Genomic DNA, 17,836 nt, shown 5'->3' with positions numbered 1-17,836 from the left:
TGAACAACACTGGTATATTGAAATAACTACACACTGTAATCATACTACAGAAATGTCAATCAGCTCATATCTCTCTCCCTCCAAATGTTAGAGAGGACACAGGGGATGGCTCAGTTTGCATCTTAGAAAATTTTATTTACATCTCCAAACTAAACCTGAATCCTGAGAAGCCTACCAGAATTTCACAGGATAATAGAAATGAGAACACTTCACTGGAGAAAATAATTGATTATCCAAGCTAAAATAGAGGTTGCTTTTTGATTGTAAAGGCTATTCCTAGCAGAGCCTTCTTCAGCACAAGCGGTCGAGAATTCCCTTTTTCATCATTTCCACAACCTTCTTGATGTCTATGTGGCAGTGTTTGCATGTGTTGCAGAAATGAGAATGTCTAATCTAGACAAAGGCTACAGCTGTTAAGGGACAGGAGTCCCTTCACTTGTGCTCTTTTAACTTTAAATTGAGAGAGATGAGACAGACTCTCAATTCTAATTAAAATTTACTTTCATTAAATTGTAAAATGCCACCTACATGAATAGTAATGTTTGAGTATAGGCATATATGGATACATCTGTTACTGAATATGGCTAATTAATATTGGAACTTAAATCTTTTGAATGTAGGAATTTATTCACTTCTGAGGAAAGACTGATTTTGATGTAGACATTTTCTTTCGAAAAACAACCCTCTTCAGGTTCAGCAAGGTTTTGTGTTTTGAGTATGTGAACGAGTAATCTGTTGGTCTAAAATAAAATCTCACAAAACTCACCAAGGAGGGGCACGCTCCTTGGCTTGCAGAGTAGGAGTGGAGGAGAGAGTGGAAGGAAGATGTCACAGTCCTTCTTGGAAGGATGTTAGAAAACTCTACACCCAACAGCTGCGAAGGGCGATAGAGAGGAGAAGAAGTTGGGAAAAGGAATTCAACACCAGTAGTGTCCATCCTAGTACCAGGACATCAGCTGGTGGGTTTGTTTCAAGTTAGCAATGATGGGGTAGACTTTGCTTGCTCTCAAGAACTAATTCCCAGAATGCAGAATCAAAACAGTAGATTAAGTCAAGCAAAGGATATACCTTACACTTAAGCAACACAAATAATCACTACAAAATGTCAAGTAAAAAGAGGATACTTATACCTATCCCAGGTGGGGATTTTTTTTAAATGAAGTATGTTCTGCTACTCAGAGTTCTTGCAGCAACAATGCATGATTTGATCAGGCACGATCTTCTAGATCATAATCTTCCTTCTCCTGATGGACTCCTCTTCTCAACTCCCTTCAAAATTAGGGTACCAGACTCAAACTCTGTCTTGTTTTCTCACCAAGATATCGCCCTGTGCCCTGCTTCAAAGTGCACTCTATTTTAGAGCACAACCTCTGGAAAAAGCTCACGGTTGTTAGACTTCACTTAATATATTGTGCAGAGGTTACTCGGGTCAAGTTTACCAATTGGCACCGACACCCAAAGACTTCAAGTATTTTTCTAACACACGCTGAGCATTCCTTCCATTCCTGCTGCTCGAGAACTAGTGCAGTTACTTTAAAACCCTCATTCTGTAAACAATAATTGATGCTTGTTTGTTGTTTGTCATGCTACCATTATTTACTATAAGAATGCTACAGCACTGTAGAGCAGGCCAATGCTTAAGAAGATCATAACTCAAATTGTGCTGAATCCTAGTGAATAATGAATGCAATATTTTACATCATTACATATGCATATACACAGGATGCAACTGCTGTAGAATTATTTCCTCTCTGTCAGACCAATTAAAATGTGCAGGTGCAATCATTTTGCCACTACCAACCTCAGTGGAAGTTATTTCAAGGAATGTGTTCATGTCCTGCTGATGAGTTAACCCATTGGGACCATGCTCTTGCAGTATGAACAACACCTATTGTTTAGTTTCTAAAGAATAATAAAAACAAATCAAGGAAAAGAAGGACCAATTCTGGCTCAAACACATTTTAAAAACTGTTCCGTGCATATGTATGGAACACACCTTTCACTTTAAAAAATGTAGATGGAATCTTTATAATAATGTGACACTGGTGTATACGTCTTCAATCTGAAGCTCCAACTATACGCAGCAGTAGTACTTTCCACTGTATACTATGGTGCTAAAATGTGAACCTAGCTATCAACCTACTGTTAAGGTGTCAGAATTTCCATAGATCTTCTGTCACTCATGGGTATAAAAGGGCAAGCTTACAGCAGCATTGTGTTGGAGAACACAGCATGTGAGTGATGCTGTTGAGGATGCAACCTTGGATTGGTCCTATTCTATAAACGGATGGGAAGTTTAGTCTACAGCAACCGATCCATGGTAAACTTGCAGGTGCCAAAAGAAATGTCTTTAATATACTCTTAAACACCCACATACAAAAACATTACAGTTGTGTTATAGTGAGACAAAGGCCCAGCATACTATCACTGCAAGTCAAACTAACTGGGGATGAAAAAAATGACAAAGTGAAGCAGTCTGCATAAAATCACTGGTATTGCAATGAATAAAGCACAGCTACAACAGCAATCACACCCATCATGCAAAAGCCTCATCATCAGCAGTAGCACGTTTGCCCAGCCTGTGGCAGGCTGTGTATGCAACAAATTGGGTTCTACAACGATAAATAGATACAAAGACCCATAAACACATGCTCTTTGGTAACAGACAACCAACTTCAACCACCACTGCTGCACAAACCACACTAAAGCTGCTCAAAATTCTTCATCCAAATATTTCTTGGCAAAAAAAAAAAAAAAATGGTTGTAGTTATAATGAAAAAAATGTATGGAAATTTTTCAGTTTTGAGAGAGAGAAGTTTTCAGTAGAAATGCTTGATATTTTTAGGTAATTATTTTTAATATTTAATTAAATTTTGTGACTTGTTTTTCCCCTTGAAAAACCAAAGACATTTTATGGGAAATTTAGAACACACCAAAAAAAAATGTTAAACTTCCTGATAAAATACAAATTTTTAAAATGATCTCTTACTATCTGTGATTATGTTGCCCTCTAGTGTTCTAGTCTACAAAAGACATTATTATTATTATTATTTGTATTCTGGTATTGCCCACAACATGGTAGGTACTGTCTGCACACCAAAGGTAACATTAATACACAAGCATTTTAATGTATGATATGTATAATTGTAGCTCCTAGAACCTCTAATCATGGATCAGGACTTCACTGTGCTAGGTGCTCAACAAACAAAGAACTAAAAGACAATCCCTGCCCCACAGAGTTTACAATCTATCCATATTTAAACATTTAAGTAAAAGTAGCATGATTTTCAGAGGTGCTCAATATCTGCAGTTCCTATGGTCTTCACTTTGAGTTGTTGGCAATTCTGTAGCAATTCTGACAATCAAGCCACCTTTTATTTAAATGTCTACATGTGGATTTCAGTGCCTACAGTCAAAAAATTCTGTCATAGTCTCTGACCTGAAGAGTTCACAATACAGAGATTTGTGCACGTTTTATAGTTTATCGCTAGTATTTTTTTAAACAAAAGATACCAGTGCCCTAGCTGATGAAAGGCAATGAAAACTTTTCCTGTTAAAAGAAGAGAACTGCTGAATATTAAACCAAAAGTTTACACACAAAGAAGCGCCTTGGAAATACTAAACTAAAACAAATTTCACAAAACAGGACATCTCTTCAAATTTATTTTTTTTAAAGAAGCCGTTTACAAAGACAATGGATTTTTAACCAAAATAAAATTGTTATAAAGCAATATATTTCTAGGCACACTGCCTAATCCTACTCCATACTACATACTCCATAATCAAGTCAGAATTCAAAACAGAAGATTGTCATAATGTAATACCCCAATAATATTAATACTGATATATTACTCATTATTAGTCTTCACTTTAGGGATGAACAAAAGATTATATTAAAACTATAATAAAGAAAATACTAATCAATTGCCAGTAGTGACAGCTTGAAGTGAGTCAATTTTATTAACCTCCTGTATAAGCAGTTTGAAAATCATAATTTTGTATTGATTTTTCAATACTTAGGTCCTGATTTTTTAAAAGCAGTATACCTGTTGGTTTTTTTTTAAATGACCTAGAGGCTCCTAGGTTAAGTGAGAATAAAATTAAGAAAACTTGAGGGAATTAATTAAGTTTAAATGAAAAGATGTTGCATCAAAACTTCATCTTAACACAAATTAATGAACTAAAACTAGACGGGCAAATCAGATGTGGAAAGTCACAGACATGTAAGTTTAGCTTTTGCTTCATCCTAAGTTATTTTGGGTTTTTTTTAAAGTAATTGTTTCTCATTTAAAATGTAATTTATATTGTCCTATCCCACTTTCTAACACCTTCCAAACCTTTTATTTATTGAAGGTCAGATTATGCAACCCTTATAGATATTGCATCCTCCTTTCAGTATAAACAATAAACTTCCTAAAGACAAGAAATGTTATGATACAACTTTACAGCACTAAAATACATTGCTTGTTGGATTATTACCCTTAAGTGTAAACTTGTTATCTGGAAATCAGCATTAGCAAGCATAGATATTTACTTAATAAGCCACCGTTTCCCTCTAGAATCAAAAAGTTCTTGCTTTCCAAAAGTGTTTGATTGTAATACAGTATTTAATCAGATTCATTTTGTATCAGCATCTCCATTGCAAATCCTTCATTTTCAGCTTTCACTAGTGTTTACAGCCTGGACAAAGTAAGAGCTAACATTGTCTACCCTCTTTTATTGTGTGTTAAAACAAGACTATCAGCTATATTTATTATCCTCGTACCTTTTGTTCCACCTTCAGAAACTGAGCAAATTCTTCAACGGTGAGATGATCCTTCTTATCGCTGTAGCTCAAAAGCAACAAGTAGAGATCACGTCGTAATGACATCATCTTGTAAAACACAGAGAATTCTTCAAATGTTAGGGTTCCCTGATTCTCATCTGTGTCAGCTTCCTGAGGAGCAAGAATACCTGAGTAAGTGGGCTGGATATGTGTATGATGAATTCAGGGAATGAAGCAGAATAGAACATACGTTTAAGAAAAGATACTTAATTCATTTCCAGCTACATGACTCCACTCATCCTTGACAAGGCTAACAAGCATTTGCTAATGTAACAACAAATTTTAAAGGATTTTTATAGGATTTCTTGGCAGAAATCCAGTTGTTATAGCAAAACAATAAATTCTCAATAAAAGGCCACATTCTGTATTTAGATTTCATTGTATTAAGTTATTTCATTTTCACTGGGCTAGATTCTGATCTCAATTACACTGGTGTAAATCTAGAGTGATCTATTGGATTCAGTAGAGTCACTCTGGATTTACAGCAATCTAAATAACATCAGAATCTTGTCCACTGACTTCATCCAAGAGCAGAATCTGACATTTATAAATGTTCAGTACAATATTACAATGCTAAATAGATGTCAACATGATAAATTGCAACAATCATTTAATCCTATTGCCAGGATAGTGTATGTGAACTGGATTAAGTCTGCAATAACTGCAGCATTCCATGCAGAAAAATATCTCCAGTCTTGATTGCTGTTTTAGTTTGTCCTCATAGCTATTGTTAGAGAAGAAAACAGTGCTTACTGTATGTTATTACTGCTTTTTACTTTGAGCATCTGCCTAAGAGGATTTGTTTTGGATTTACAAAACATTTGACAGCAGTTTTACAATATATTTTCTCTTTGATGTAGGTCTCTACAGTAACCGAAACTCAAGAAAGACTTCTTTCCCTGCTGATTTTAGACTGTAAACAGCTCAAGGAAGGAAAATGAAAGGCAGTTTTAACATTATAGATGGTCGAGTGTCCTATGTGCATCCGTGAGTAACACCTCTCATTCATGGCAGTGCACATTGTTTTTCTTTATGCACTTTCTTTACATTTCAGTTAACCAAGGCCTTATGCCCTGATCCTACATCAAGACCTGCAAATGAAGATGCTTGCAGCCATGTAGAGTCCTATTAAAGATAGTGCCTCCTTAACTTCCCTGCAGAGGGCTCTCCTTTCTGTACAGAGCTCTTCCCAGTGTTGATTTGCTTTGAATCCCCTTGGGGTGGGTTTCTCTGTCCAACAGTTTACCCAATAAAACATGAACACAAATTCTCATTACAGCCTGCATCTCTCCACTGGTTCTTTTTATTCCGGGGTCCACTTTTCCTGCCTCCACCCACCCTCACGCTTGCCAGAGAGGAGCTCTGATCTGCCAGCTGGGAACTACAGTGAACAGCACCCTCAGTGGGCCCGTTTGGAACTACATGTTCCATTTGCACTTTCCCTGTGAACAAAGCATTCAATGTAACATGGTTTTAAACACGTTTCTAGGATATGAATATCACTGTACTCTAAGCAAGTTTAAATCCCAACATTAAAAATATGGGTCTCATAATTCCATGGCTCAACGCCATTCTCTCCTTATAAACCAGTTGTCTCCTGTATGCTCTTGCTCTACAATATATAAACCTGCAAATCCAGCAATGCTCGAGAAACGAAACTGTACTGAGGTTAGCTTTCCTAGACCTATGTCTGATGGCAAATTTGAAATCTTCTAGTCAGGATATCAGTCGATTCCCAATAGTCAGCTTCTGGTGTCCTCACTTATGAACGCCTCGTGGTAAGATTTACTTGGATCATGTACATGTAATATTTCCTGGATTCTCAGTAACCGGTGTCTGTCTGGCACAGTTTTACAGTTTACTTCTATATAATCCAAACAAACGGGCACATCTTCAGTGGTGCAAGTGAAAACTGGGAACAGGTGGGCACAGAGCCAATTCTGTCAGGAGGAATCATTTAGGACAGATTTACAGCTGCTTTGTACCACTTGAGCAGCACAGGGCTGCCTGAGAATTTGGCACACAGTGTCTATCTTTTATCATGCATAAATCTGGTGATGGTGATAATGGAAGCCCATTGAACCCCTTGCATGAGTAAGGATCATTCGAGAACTAAGGGCTATAGACCTGAGCCCCAAGTGAGTCTAACAGGATAATCTTTCAACACTTCACTCTTTCTTCAACAGTAATGGTTCTAACTATCTCTGCAAGGTCTATGATATAAGCCCAGATATAGGCTGGCAGCAACAACAGAAAAAAAATCAGCTTGTTTTTGACAAATCAAAATAATGGATGCCTGTGGGTTATAAAAAGGCTGCCTGTTAATGAGATCATGTTACATCCCTAGATATTTCTTTTGCATGTAAAGATGAACTAAAAGGCTTTTGCCTGTCGGTATAGGACTTCACAATTCTCTGTTTCTCCTGCAGCTGCAGCATCAGTAACACTAAGCAATCCCAGGGAACTGCATTTATTACACTATGTTAGGAGTTTGTGTTGCTGTCATCTGAGTCCATAAACTCAGATCTTAGCAGATAAGTGGAGGAGGAAATGATTTTCAGCTACAAGGTAAAAAATAGGATTTGTTTTCTCATGTTAAAGTCTACACATACCCCAAATGAGATTTATGATTTGGGGGCACAATTCAGTATACATTTGTCTCTACATCTGCTAGCCCACACGCTTCCTAGGTTTTTCACAGCCATGGAGTGTAGTTTGTATTCCAAGGCTTACAGCTGTGCAATGCTGATTTTACCTCATTTTTGCCTATAAAGGGTTCTGGGATCTTAAACAATTTCTGCTATGTACAGAGGGCTGGATTTTGGCCAAAATGTTTTTTTGCTTTTTGTTTTACTCTTGTTGCACCCAATATATCATTAGCGTATTTTTCATTTCCAATGGTGTAAATATTAAGGCTGGATGAACAATGGTAAATATTTTCTCAGAAAATTTCAAAGATGTGAAAAAAATTAATTTTGCTCACTTTAATTAAAAAACCCAGACATTTCTGCAAAAATTGTCATTTCCTTCAAAAAGTCGTTTTTCATTAAACATTTATCTGTGAAAAAATTTCAACCACTTCTATAATTAGGTAGCAGCTCCAATTTGCATTTACATCAGGGTAAGAGCAAAATTAGGTCCACAATGATGAGAACAAATTGTGTCCAAAAAATGTGTCCTTTCTATGATTTGTGTGTGCTAGGCCCTTTGTCATGAGGTATGTGTATCAATATAAAGTTACAAGGGATACAGTGCAAGCCACACGCTCCAAGAGAAATTGTGTGGGCTAGAGGAGAAGACAGGGAACTTAGAAGTCCCAATTCCTGGATTCTATTTCTGGCTCCCCATGGATGCTCCATGCTGCCCCCTAATCATTCTAGTGTCTGATGGATTCATTGTGTAACCCTGGGCAAATTATTTCACCACTCAGCATCTCATTTGTCCATTTGTAAAATGCAAATAACATTTACCTACCTCATGGGTGTTTGTGAGGCCACTTAATTCATTAAGGGCTAGATAATTCGCTAGTTCAAACAGGAATCCAGGGAAGTCCTATTGCCTGTATTATACAGGACAGACTAGATGACCAAAATAGTCCTTTCTGGTCTTGCAATCTATTAATCATGGGACTTAGAAACAAAATATTACACTTTGTAAAAAGTACACTGACCTGAAACATCTGTCGCACTTTTCTGCGGGGCAGATTGACATTCAGTTTATGCATCAGTTGGTGGATCTCTTCAATATTCAACAAGCCATCTCCATTCTTATCAGCTTCCTCAAAGGTCTGTTTCACCCAAGTGCAAATATACTAAGGAAAGGCTAAGCTACTTAAAATGAATGTTTTTATCATGGAGAATTACAAAGGGCCAGATTCTGCCAGCCTTACTAAATATGACATATGTCAGTCAGCCCCACGATATAAGTAACGGTGGTAAAATCTGTTCCAAGGTTGCAGAATATGGCCTATAGTTTGCATCAAAATTGTGTCCATTTCCACACAAAGGAATAAATGCATCCCCATTGTAATTTCTCTGAAGTCAATAGACCAGATACTTATCTCACAGCGGTTTTACATTAGTGTAACTCTCTTGATTTCCACAGAATTATTCCAGATTTACACTGGTGTAACTGGGATCAGAATTAGACCCACTGATGTCAGTGGAGCCACACCAGGGATGTATTTAGCTCATGATGTGTACCATCAGGAATCTTGCTCAATGGGCATGCATATCAGTGCTGAAATTCATTTAGGGATAGAGCATGGAACAAGACTGCAATTTCAAAAAGAACCTTATTAAAAAATTAAAAGTTCTTGTTTTTCCATCCTCTCTCTCCTCTACATTAAGCTTTAGTTTTTTCATGCTGCTATTTCACTTTGATATTTTCAATTCTTCCTTCTTCTGAAAAGTTTCTTCTCCGTTCTACCATCACATTCTTAACCCTAACCTTCCCATCTCACTAGGTCTCCTCTCTCCTCTAATCATGTCTCCTTTACCCTCTAAATTATTTCCTTTCTCTCTCATTCCCATCATTTCCTCCCCATCCCACCCCACGTTCACTGCAGACAGAAGGAGTCAGACATACTCGGGGGAAGAAGTGAGCTGCACCATCCTATGTCTGCACACAATCCATGTGCCCTGTGGAGTTCAGGGAGGGAGGTACTCCCTGATTCACACAATCCCTCTCCCAGTGTTACTGTAGGCTTGGATGCTCCACACCACCCCTCACACAATTTGGCAGGCACAATTTGGCTACCAATCTAGATATTAGGCAAGGGGCAAGTGCTGTCGAGTTTAGCAGATACACAGAGCAGGTGTGTTCTCCAACTGCAGGCCTCTTTACATCCATGGGGACTACCCTCCTAGAGACCTGACAAGGTTCCCAGGGTCGGAGCTCCCTTCACCTCACAGCAAGTCCTTTCTTAAAAGTATGGAAATGTATATTCTCTGCCTCTGGCCCCAGTTGTGTCTGTGATCCCGTGAGTTTCCTAAACTTTACAGAACTCCTCTTCTGCTCCCCAACCACTGAGGTCAATAGCTGTAGAAGCATTTGAGACAAAAATCTCTAGGAATTACTTGAGCCACCCCAGTGATGGACAACTGTTCTACACCTGCAACACTAGGCAAGACTGTTTCAAGAGGCAGAATTAAATAAATAACATTCTGATAACTGAAAATAGCTCTTCATAATTACAGCACAAGCTTCAAAGAAAACATTGACTGCATTTTAAATGATAATGCAAGATAATTAGTAAGGGAAGTGATTCCTCCATTTAAATGCAAGAGGTAGGATGGGGTCTGTGTACAAATGGAAATTCCATTTATAATTCCTCAAAGGTTTGGGAGAATGTTAAAAGGTAACAGAGTTGAAGGAGGTTTTAGCCAGCACCACTGGCTTACACCACTTCTACTGATGCCTTCTGTTGCTCTTCTGTGGCCCCAGCAATCTTTAATTTCGGCAACTCTGTCCAAGAAGAGACTCAACAAGATAAAAAGTTTGGCTAAACTTAGCTTCCTTAAAAGGAAAAATGATAGAACAATGCTTTGTGGTAATAATTTCACAAAGGTAGTTTTTGAAACTGCTCTAAATGCCTTTGGTTTCTACAGTTGCTCTGAATTTACACTAGTATATTTGAAAAGGAGATTAATATCTGGTCATCTGTATTTATTTGACACAAAAGTAGTAATGTACATACTCCCTCCATGTTTCAAAACATGGCCTGGTCCTCCCATAGAAGCAAAGTCCACTCAGATCCAAAATCTTAAATCTGATAATTGTTTAAGCACCAAATCCAATTCTGCTAATTGAACTGTTAGCCCTTGTTCTGGCAGGAATTTCATTGTCCTCTGAATACTTAAAAACAGTGCCAACTTCTGACAGAATTATTTTTGTCTGAGTTCCTAACACTTTCCCCCTTTGCCTCTCTTTCATCCGGTTTTTGCTATTATTCCACTAATATATGTTTAATTCTTAGACATCTAGTTTACTTTCTCTAACATTCTCTCTCCCCCTGCAAACTCCCACCCACTTATTCTCAATTACATTTCTCCTACTTACAGGTCCCCCCTCTCTCCCCCAACTGCAAGCTTCTATCATCTTGGGTACAAATCTATGCCTTTCTGGCTTCAGTAAGATGTCAGCCACAATGGAACTGTTACAGAGTCATTTCATTCTGCAATCTCCCAGCTGCCAGATTTGATAAGACAAACAAGACTTGAAGCAACATTTCAGCACCAGAGAATACATAGCAGTTACATGTAGCTTCAAAAAGTCATGGATAAATATAGTGAGTGGAGTACAAGTTTATGGAGCTCACAATATGCCCCAAAAACCTGGCTTTTGCCTATGTGTGTCTTCCAATATTGGGGCCAAATCCTAGAAACAAGCATAATGGACACCTGAAGAGATACATACACACATTCCAGAAGCAGTGACCAATGAGTGACCATTATATTATTTTTTTGTGATGGAAAAAAGTCAGGACTTGGTTATAATGAATATAAAGTGGTTTATTTTCCAAAGCAACTACCTGTACTGCCTAATGTCATCACACAGGTCCCCCCCTGTACCTTGGGAGCCCCTCAGGGCCAACCGGCAGAGGGCCCACCATAACAAAACTCATATATCAGACCTGATACACTATCCCCAACACACTCTTGTCACAATGTGTATCTAAAAGGTGTTATATAAGGTATCCTATGTAAACTGGTGCCATGCTCGTCCCAAAAATCTTTGTGTGATGAATGCGTGGTTGTGCACAAAGAGTTATAAATGTGTGCTGGAAATATGTTCTTAAAATGTGACACGTAAACCCAACTTGCTTTAGACAAAGGGATGTGGATTCACCTGTTGCTTAATTACAGGCAGAGGACAATGAAAGTACATTTCATATTAGGTAAACAAAGCAATCAAGCTAACAAGCAGCAGCTTGGCACATCAGGGGTAGAATCTGCACCCCCAGAAAATCTTCCTGGCCCTTGAGACAAAGACAATTTTGAAAATATAAGAGGAAGCTAAAAGACATTCTAGTTATCCATCACTTTTAGGGGACATTGGGAACAGCAGCCATTGAGCCTATGAACTATCCTGGCCTGAAGAGCAGGAGCTGCTGATGACTTGCTGTAAGTGAGAAACTCTTTTAGGCAAACACCTAACTTGCTAGAATTAAGTTTCAGGCACTAGACAGCGGTGTTTTGTTTGTAACCATACTTATCTCTTTTCCTCTTGCTTAGCCTCATTTAAATCTCTGTTCTTTGTTAACAAATTTATTCTTAGATTTACTATAAACTATCTCAGTGCTCTTATATTGAGGTAAAGTCTGAGTCTTCACCTAACCTAAGAGGCTGGTGTGTGAACTGTCTCATTGGAGGCTGTGAACCAATGGCACTACACAAATAATAAATTATAATAATATTCAGAGAAGTAGCCAAACAGGATTGGATCTTTTGTCCTTCCTTTGCCTCATCCAACTTACTCCTACAAACAAAGTGCAAAGCAAACAAGGAAAGCTGGTCAAAACCAGGTTTTGGGGGTTTTTTTAATTAAAAAAAGAAAAATCCAAAATGAAATGATTGTATTTTTGTTTGACAAATTTTTGCAAACATTTTCAGTTTTGGAAAAAGAAGTAGGGCAGTAAAACAATGAGGCTATGTGAGAAAAAAAATTTTTCTCACTTTTTAATTTTTTTCCCATTGGAAATAGTCCAAGTATTACTTTGTATCATTTTCTCTGACAGAAAGTGTTACTTTTAAAAGTCCAGGTTACTTTCTTTCACTTTTTAATTTTTTTAAAAAACTCTTCCTCCACCTTTCTAGTGGAAAAGGAGAGGGAAAAAGTATAAAACTAAGAGGTAAGCATTTTCCAAATGAAAAAAATTAAAATTTTGTGTTTTTTTCTCTAACATTTGTTGTTTTGAAATATATTTGGAAAACAAAAGATTTGTCAAAACAAAAAGCCCTGAATTTTTCATCAAAAAAATTAAAATCACCTCTAAAAACAAGCTCTACTGTGACTATGAACCTTGAAATAGAGGGTAATGATGTCAGCTGTATAAATTTTACCCTCACCTGTCTATTTCTGGCTTTTATAGATTTAATGTTATTTGAATGCAGGTTTCTGTGATTTATCCTTACCAATTGACCCTTCCATGCCTCCCCAGTCTCCCTCCATCCTTCCCTCCTGGTAGACTCAATCTCCAGAATCTCCTCCTAGATGTCTCACTGTGACTTAAAGTTAACATGATCTTTCTCCAAAATGAAACCCTCTCCATTCGTATAAGATGTGAGCATTTCTGAGAGCTGATGAGCACTCTCACTGCAGGCTGAACACGTTGAGCATCTCTCGAGAATTGAAATCAGTCCCTAGCGTTGTACAAAGATGACAATAAAAATCAGCTTTCAGGGTGGCAATTCCAATTGCTGATTTTAGGAAATGGAATAAGGACTGAAAAATGTTTTTTTTTTAATTATTATCCAAAGCCAGTGGGGAGATTTAAAAATATTCTTTTTACAAACCAATGACCTGATCTGTTCCCAATGCAATCAATGGTAAAAACTTCAACTGTCTCCAGTGGGAGGAGGAGTGTACCCATACCACCAAGCCACATAAAACAAACCAAAAATACCCAAATGAAAGCCTGAGCGAACGTCCTAGAAAGGATATTGATCATGAGTTCTTTGTCGTTTAGCAAGAGAATCCTCATCACTTATTCCAGCCATCAAATACTTAAGTCCTGTGATCCAGGTGCGTGCCTCCTCTGGATTAGAGGTGATAAGATCTAGTGACTCCATGTGGTTACCATGGTAAATGGTAAAGCAGCAACTTGGGTCAAAGTTCCCCTCGGTATGGCGATGGAATATTTCAGACTGTCGGCCTTCTGTCACTTTGTAAATTGAATCAATTACAACTGCAAGTAAAAGGGGACAGAAAAATTAATCTGCTTGGATGTTCATCCAGTTTCTTGGCATTTTTAGGTTCTTCTATATTGTTCAAAATAAGTGTTTTTAAATAAGAGCAAACTCATAAGCCTTCACACTGGCCCTTATACAGGTGTAGGGGTGCACGTGTAAGGAGCGTTCCCCTTACTTGCATTCCTGTATGGAGACCAGCAAAACTGACAGTGCCAGCGATCTCCTCAGTGTAGAGTTTATTTCCTGCAATGCCCATAGAGTGCAATTCACTCCAGAAGGGGCAGGGAATAGATGGGGCTTTGCCACCCTCCACTCCTGCACTCTGTTTTACACCAGCCAGCAGATATGAACAGTCGCAGAAGGGAGTGCACTATACCATCCTAAGGGATATAAAAGCAGCTGTGCTTCTCAGCAGAGGCATACAATTCAAGGAGTTATCCTAATGCTCCTGTAGGGGCAGTATGGTTCCATACAGTTCCAAAAACAGGGTAGTACTTACTCTCACAAACTGGCCCTCTGATATGAAAACACCAAAAATGTTATCAGCTATAACTTTCCCTGTTTTTTACTATCAAGCCTTAGTGGCAACACTGCAGCATTTTCAGACCTCATTGCTTCCCTAGTTTCAATAGGCAAAATTTGGGTCACAATTTTTGTTTAGAAGGGACGGAGCAGGAGAATTGTTTCAATTAATAACAAATGTAATAATTGAAAAATACATAATTTGTATAGAAACAGAAAACTCCACTATGACCAAATTTACTTCAAAGCAGTTAGAAAACACCTGAATTTCATTAGCTATCTGGCAAAGAAATTAAACAGCTTTTCTCTGTCATCCTTCCTTCCTCCAGTGTCTCATAGGACAACCCAAATTAATAACGCTGGGTTGCTTTAAAAGTAACTAGCCCTTCCTAAAGAAGGACTGCTGGAGAAGAAGCTTTTAAAATAGGAAGGTTTCTTTCTACTAGGCTAAACTGGGAATGTCATACCAAGGGAACACATCTACCATCTATCCTTCTATCTATCTATCTACTATCTATCATTCAGACTCCACGCACTTGAGTGTTCATCAAGCACCTTACTTGAACACTCCACCTGCAGCTCCGAATCTGTACAGCAATGATGCGAGAGTAAACTATAAAAAGGTAATTTCAATACATTGGTAGGTACTATTACCTTATGACTGGGATCACTTTTGCATTTTCAAAGAACAGCTGCATTCTTCATAATTCTGCTACTCCCATACAATTATACAGTTTGACAAACAGTGTAGGCAGTCCATTAATTCCAGATATATGGTATGTAGAGATAAATCAAAGTGTATAGAGCAACATTTTTAAATGCACTGCATTCTCTAAGTGACTGTAGAGTCTTGTTTTATTCAAATAAAATAATGATGACTGTACTTTGGCATCTAACCAAGTCACACACACACTCATGAGTGTATTTATGATTCATGTAAACTTGGATAATCATTTTCACATCAGCTTGAATAATGTTCTCTGTTTAATTTAAGGAGCAGTATTTCCTTTTAACTGCAATACTTGGAAAATTATAGACAAAATACAACAATGATTTACACACTGTGCAACAGCAAGGAGGTCAACGGAGCACCACAGAGTGAAGTCAGTGCATAATCTGATGTGCTGAGTTTAAAAAATATATGATTTACTATTACATACATTTATAAGGTGCCCATCTCCATAGTCTATGTAGAGCACTTTGTATCATTTAGATCAACAGAAGTATCATCTGCCCCCAAAATGGGGAGCGAACACTTCTCAGCACTTTGCAGCAACCAAACTAACTCCCTTGAAAGGACTACGGATGACAGAATACCAGCTAGGGGACTCAACCTACCTACAAGGCATGAGCATAAAGACTGACAGCACATCACATTGTAAAAGTGCACTGCTTCAGATTTTTAGCCAGAGCTGAAGGTCCGCTACTGACATCATCCTGCCACCAGTTAATGTAACCTCTACTCTTGGTGTCAGATAGGCAAAGTGTCCCTTCTGAAAGTAGGTGCTATGATGGGTCATGGGGCTGATCTCTGAAGTACCCAAGACCTTGACCACATAGGGCTTTCTTGATAGCAGCAGCACCTTTAACAACAAGTAAATAACACACAACACTGATGTAATATGTTCTAAGCGGTCTGTCCTTCATATGAGGCAGGCAAGCTACATTCTGCACTAGCTGAAACTTCCAAGTGACTCCCAAGGGTCCGGCAAGAACATTAGCATAGCCCTGAGGTGAAGAAAGTCCTGGGTGTCAGTGACAAGGTCTACCTTTGAAAGGAAAGGATGCAGTCCCTTGACCAACTGTAGATAACAGAAGGTGTTTCTGGTCACTGTTTATATCTGGGAACCAAGAAGCAGCGAGCAATGAGTCTAGTAAAACTCCTTGACTGAGAGCCACTTTGAGAATAAGTGAGCAAATGTCTCAGCTGAGTTCCTAAGAACACTTTCCCCCTGTCGAACACCTCCAGTTTAACTGAACCAAGCATAAGCCATTTGGTTTCATCTGAGTCTCTATGTAGAGACGTGTACATAACACCTCATTGACAAAGGGTCTCATTTAAATCTGGGGCTGGAGAGAAACAATACGGATAAGGGAGGCATTTCAAAATAATATATGCTTTTGTATTTATTAAATCATTTAAAAATATTATTTTACAGCTACTTATCATCATCGTCCTTTCCCAGCCAAAGACATCTCTGATGCCTCACAGGAGGAGGAAGTCAATATGAATGCCAGTCCATGTGTGGATGAGTGAGGGCTGTTTGAGGCCAGTGGTGCCAGAGACACTTGAAGCCCTGCCACAGGAGCTTGAAGCATCTCTTTTCAAACGTACTCAGCTGTCATCCCCATCCCTAAAGCGTGGTTCTACACTGAAAAGTGGCTGTGTAAAACTGGTGTCTTCTTACACAACAGATCTGCTCCTTGTGTGTCCTCATTCATGGCTGTTGACTTTAGTGACAAAAGTTGTTTAATTTTTTGGTACTTCTGCTGGCCCCGCAGAGCAAACACAGCTAGCAGAAGACAAGCTGGATTCTGTTTCTTCTTGTGCATCATCAACAGACAATTTACTAAATCCCAATTACTTATACCTAGGCAATACCTACAGGTGTCACAAAGACACTTATCTGAAGACAATGGGAATACATGGGGGTAATTTGATGTAAGGTAGCCTGCTGAATTGTTGTTAGTGGTGATGATGTGCAAATTGGAACAAGCCCGCATGACAGTCCATTGAGACTGAGTTTGCAGGGCTGGCAACTGAAATCACACATAATTTGACTTGTAAATGTAGTGCATTTTAAACAGCACTCAATGAGAAACAATATATGTGGAACCCCTCAGTACCATTTTTATAGTCACTTTTCAGGGTAGAGCCGCGTTTGAAGGATCAATACTCCAAATTCGATCATTCCTTCTGTTCTTACATCATAACAAAAACATGCCTTAGGCATGTCACTTGATGCTGTCAGGTTCAATCTGGCCCACAAGCAAGCTGTCACAAACCTAAAACCAGCAGAAATATTTCCAGGATGTGTTTTCTAAACTCCAGTTGAAGCAGTGTTTATAAACACACAAATATTCCTCACATAGGGCAGGGCTGGATGTCTGCTTGACTCTTACATGGGACACACTCCTCTCACCCTCTCCTCATACTGTGCACCAGCTAAAGGTCCAGGTGGAATCCAGCTCTAAATAAATGTGATGTGGCCTTTACACTACATGTGTTAATAACAATAAGTATTTCTGTACATTAGCTTAACATTTCTGGTTGCTTTTCTTTTAAATCTGGAGTTGGATCACGGTATAAGATATTACAAAGATTTAAACTAGTATCTGGACTATCTTAAAAGATGTATTTACAGATAGGTTCTTATCTTCCCATATGAGGACAATGTACTAAGGTCAACAGTCAGTGTTCATACTGTACAGTGCATGCATGCCAACATGCTACTAAATTGAAATTAACGGAAATATGTAATTTTTCCTGGCAATAATATAATGCCTTTCACAATTTATTTATTGTGCAAAAATGGTCAATGCATTTTATAGATATTGTATCACATTTATAAGAATC

General features: G+C 38.3%; 1 protein-coding gene across 1 annotated transcript in view; it reads right to left on the bottom strand.

Annotated features, from left to right (window-relative positions):
* The window catches only part of PLCH1 (phospholipase C eta 1), a 154,070-nt gene that overhangs the window by 57,707 nt on the left and 78,527 nt on the right, over nt 1-17,836 (bottom strand). The window contains exons 4-6 of the mRNA XM_067537397.1: nt 13,490-13,733; nt 8,496-8,625; nt 4,766-4,936 (exon numbers count right to left, since the gene is read on the bottom strand). Of these exons, the coding sequence (XP_067393498.1) occupies nt 4,766-4,936; nt 8,496-8,625; nt 13,490-13,733 (545 nt within the window). The remainder of the gene's footprint in view (nt 1-4,765; nt 4,937-8,495; nt 8,626-13,489; nt 13,734-17,836) is intronic.

This window comes from Emydura macquarii, unplaced genomic scaffold (genome assembly GCF_026122565.2).
Source record: "Emydura macquarii macquarii isolate MOO-44397 ecotype Brisbane River unplaced genomic scaffold, CSIRO-AGI_Emac_v2 contig_18, whole genome shotgun sequence".
NCBI lineage: Eukaryota > Metazoa > Chordata > Testudines > Chelidae > Emydura > Emydura macquarii.
Note: the sequence above shows the minus strand (reverse complement) of the source record. Positions and strands in the feature narration are given on the sequence as shown.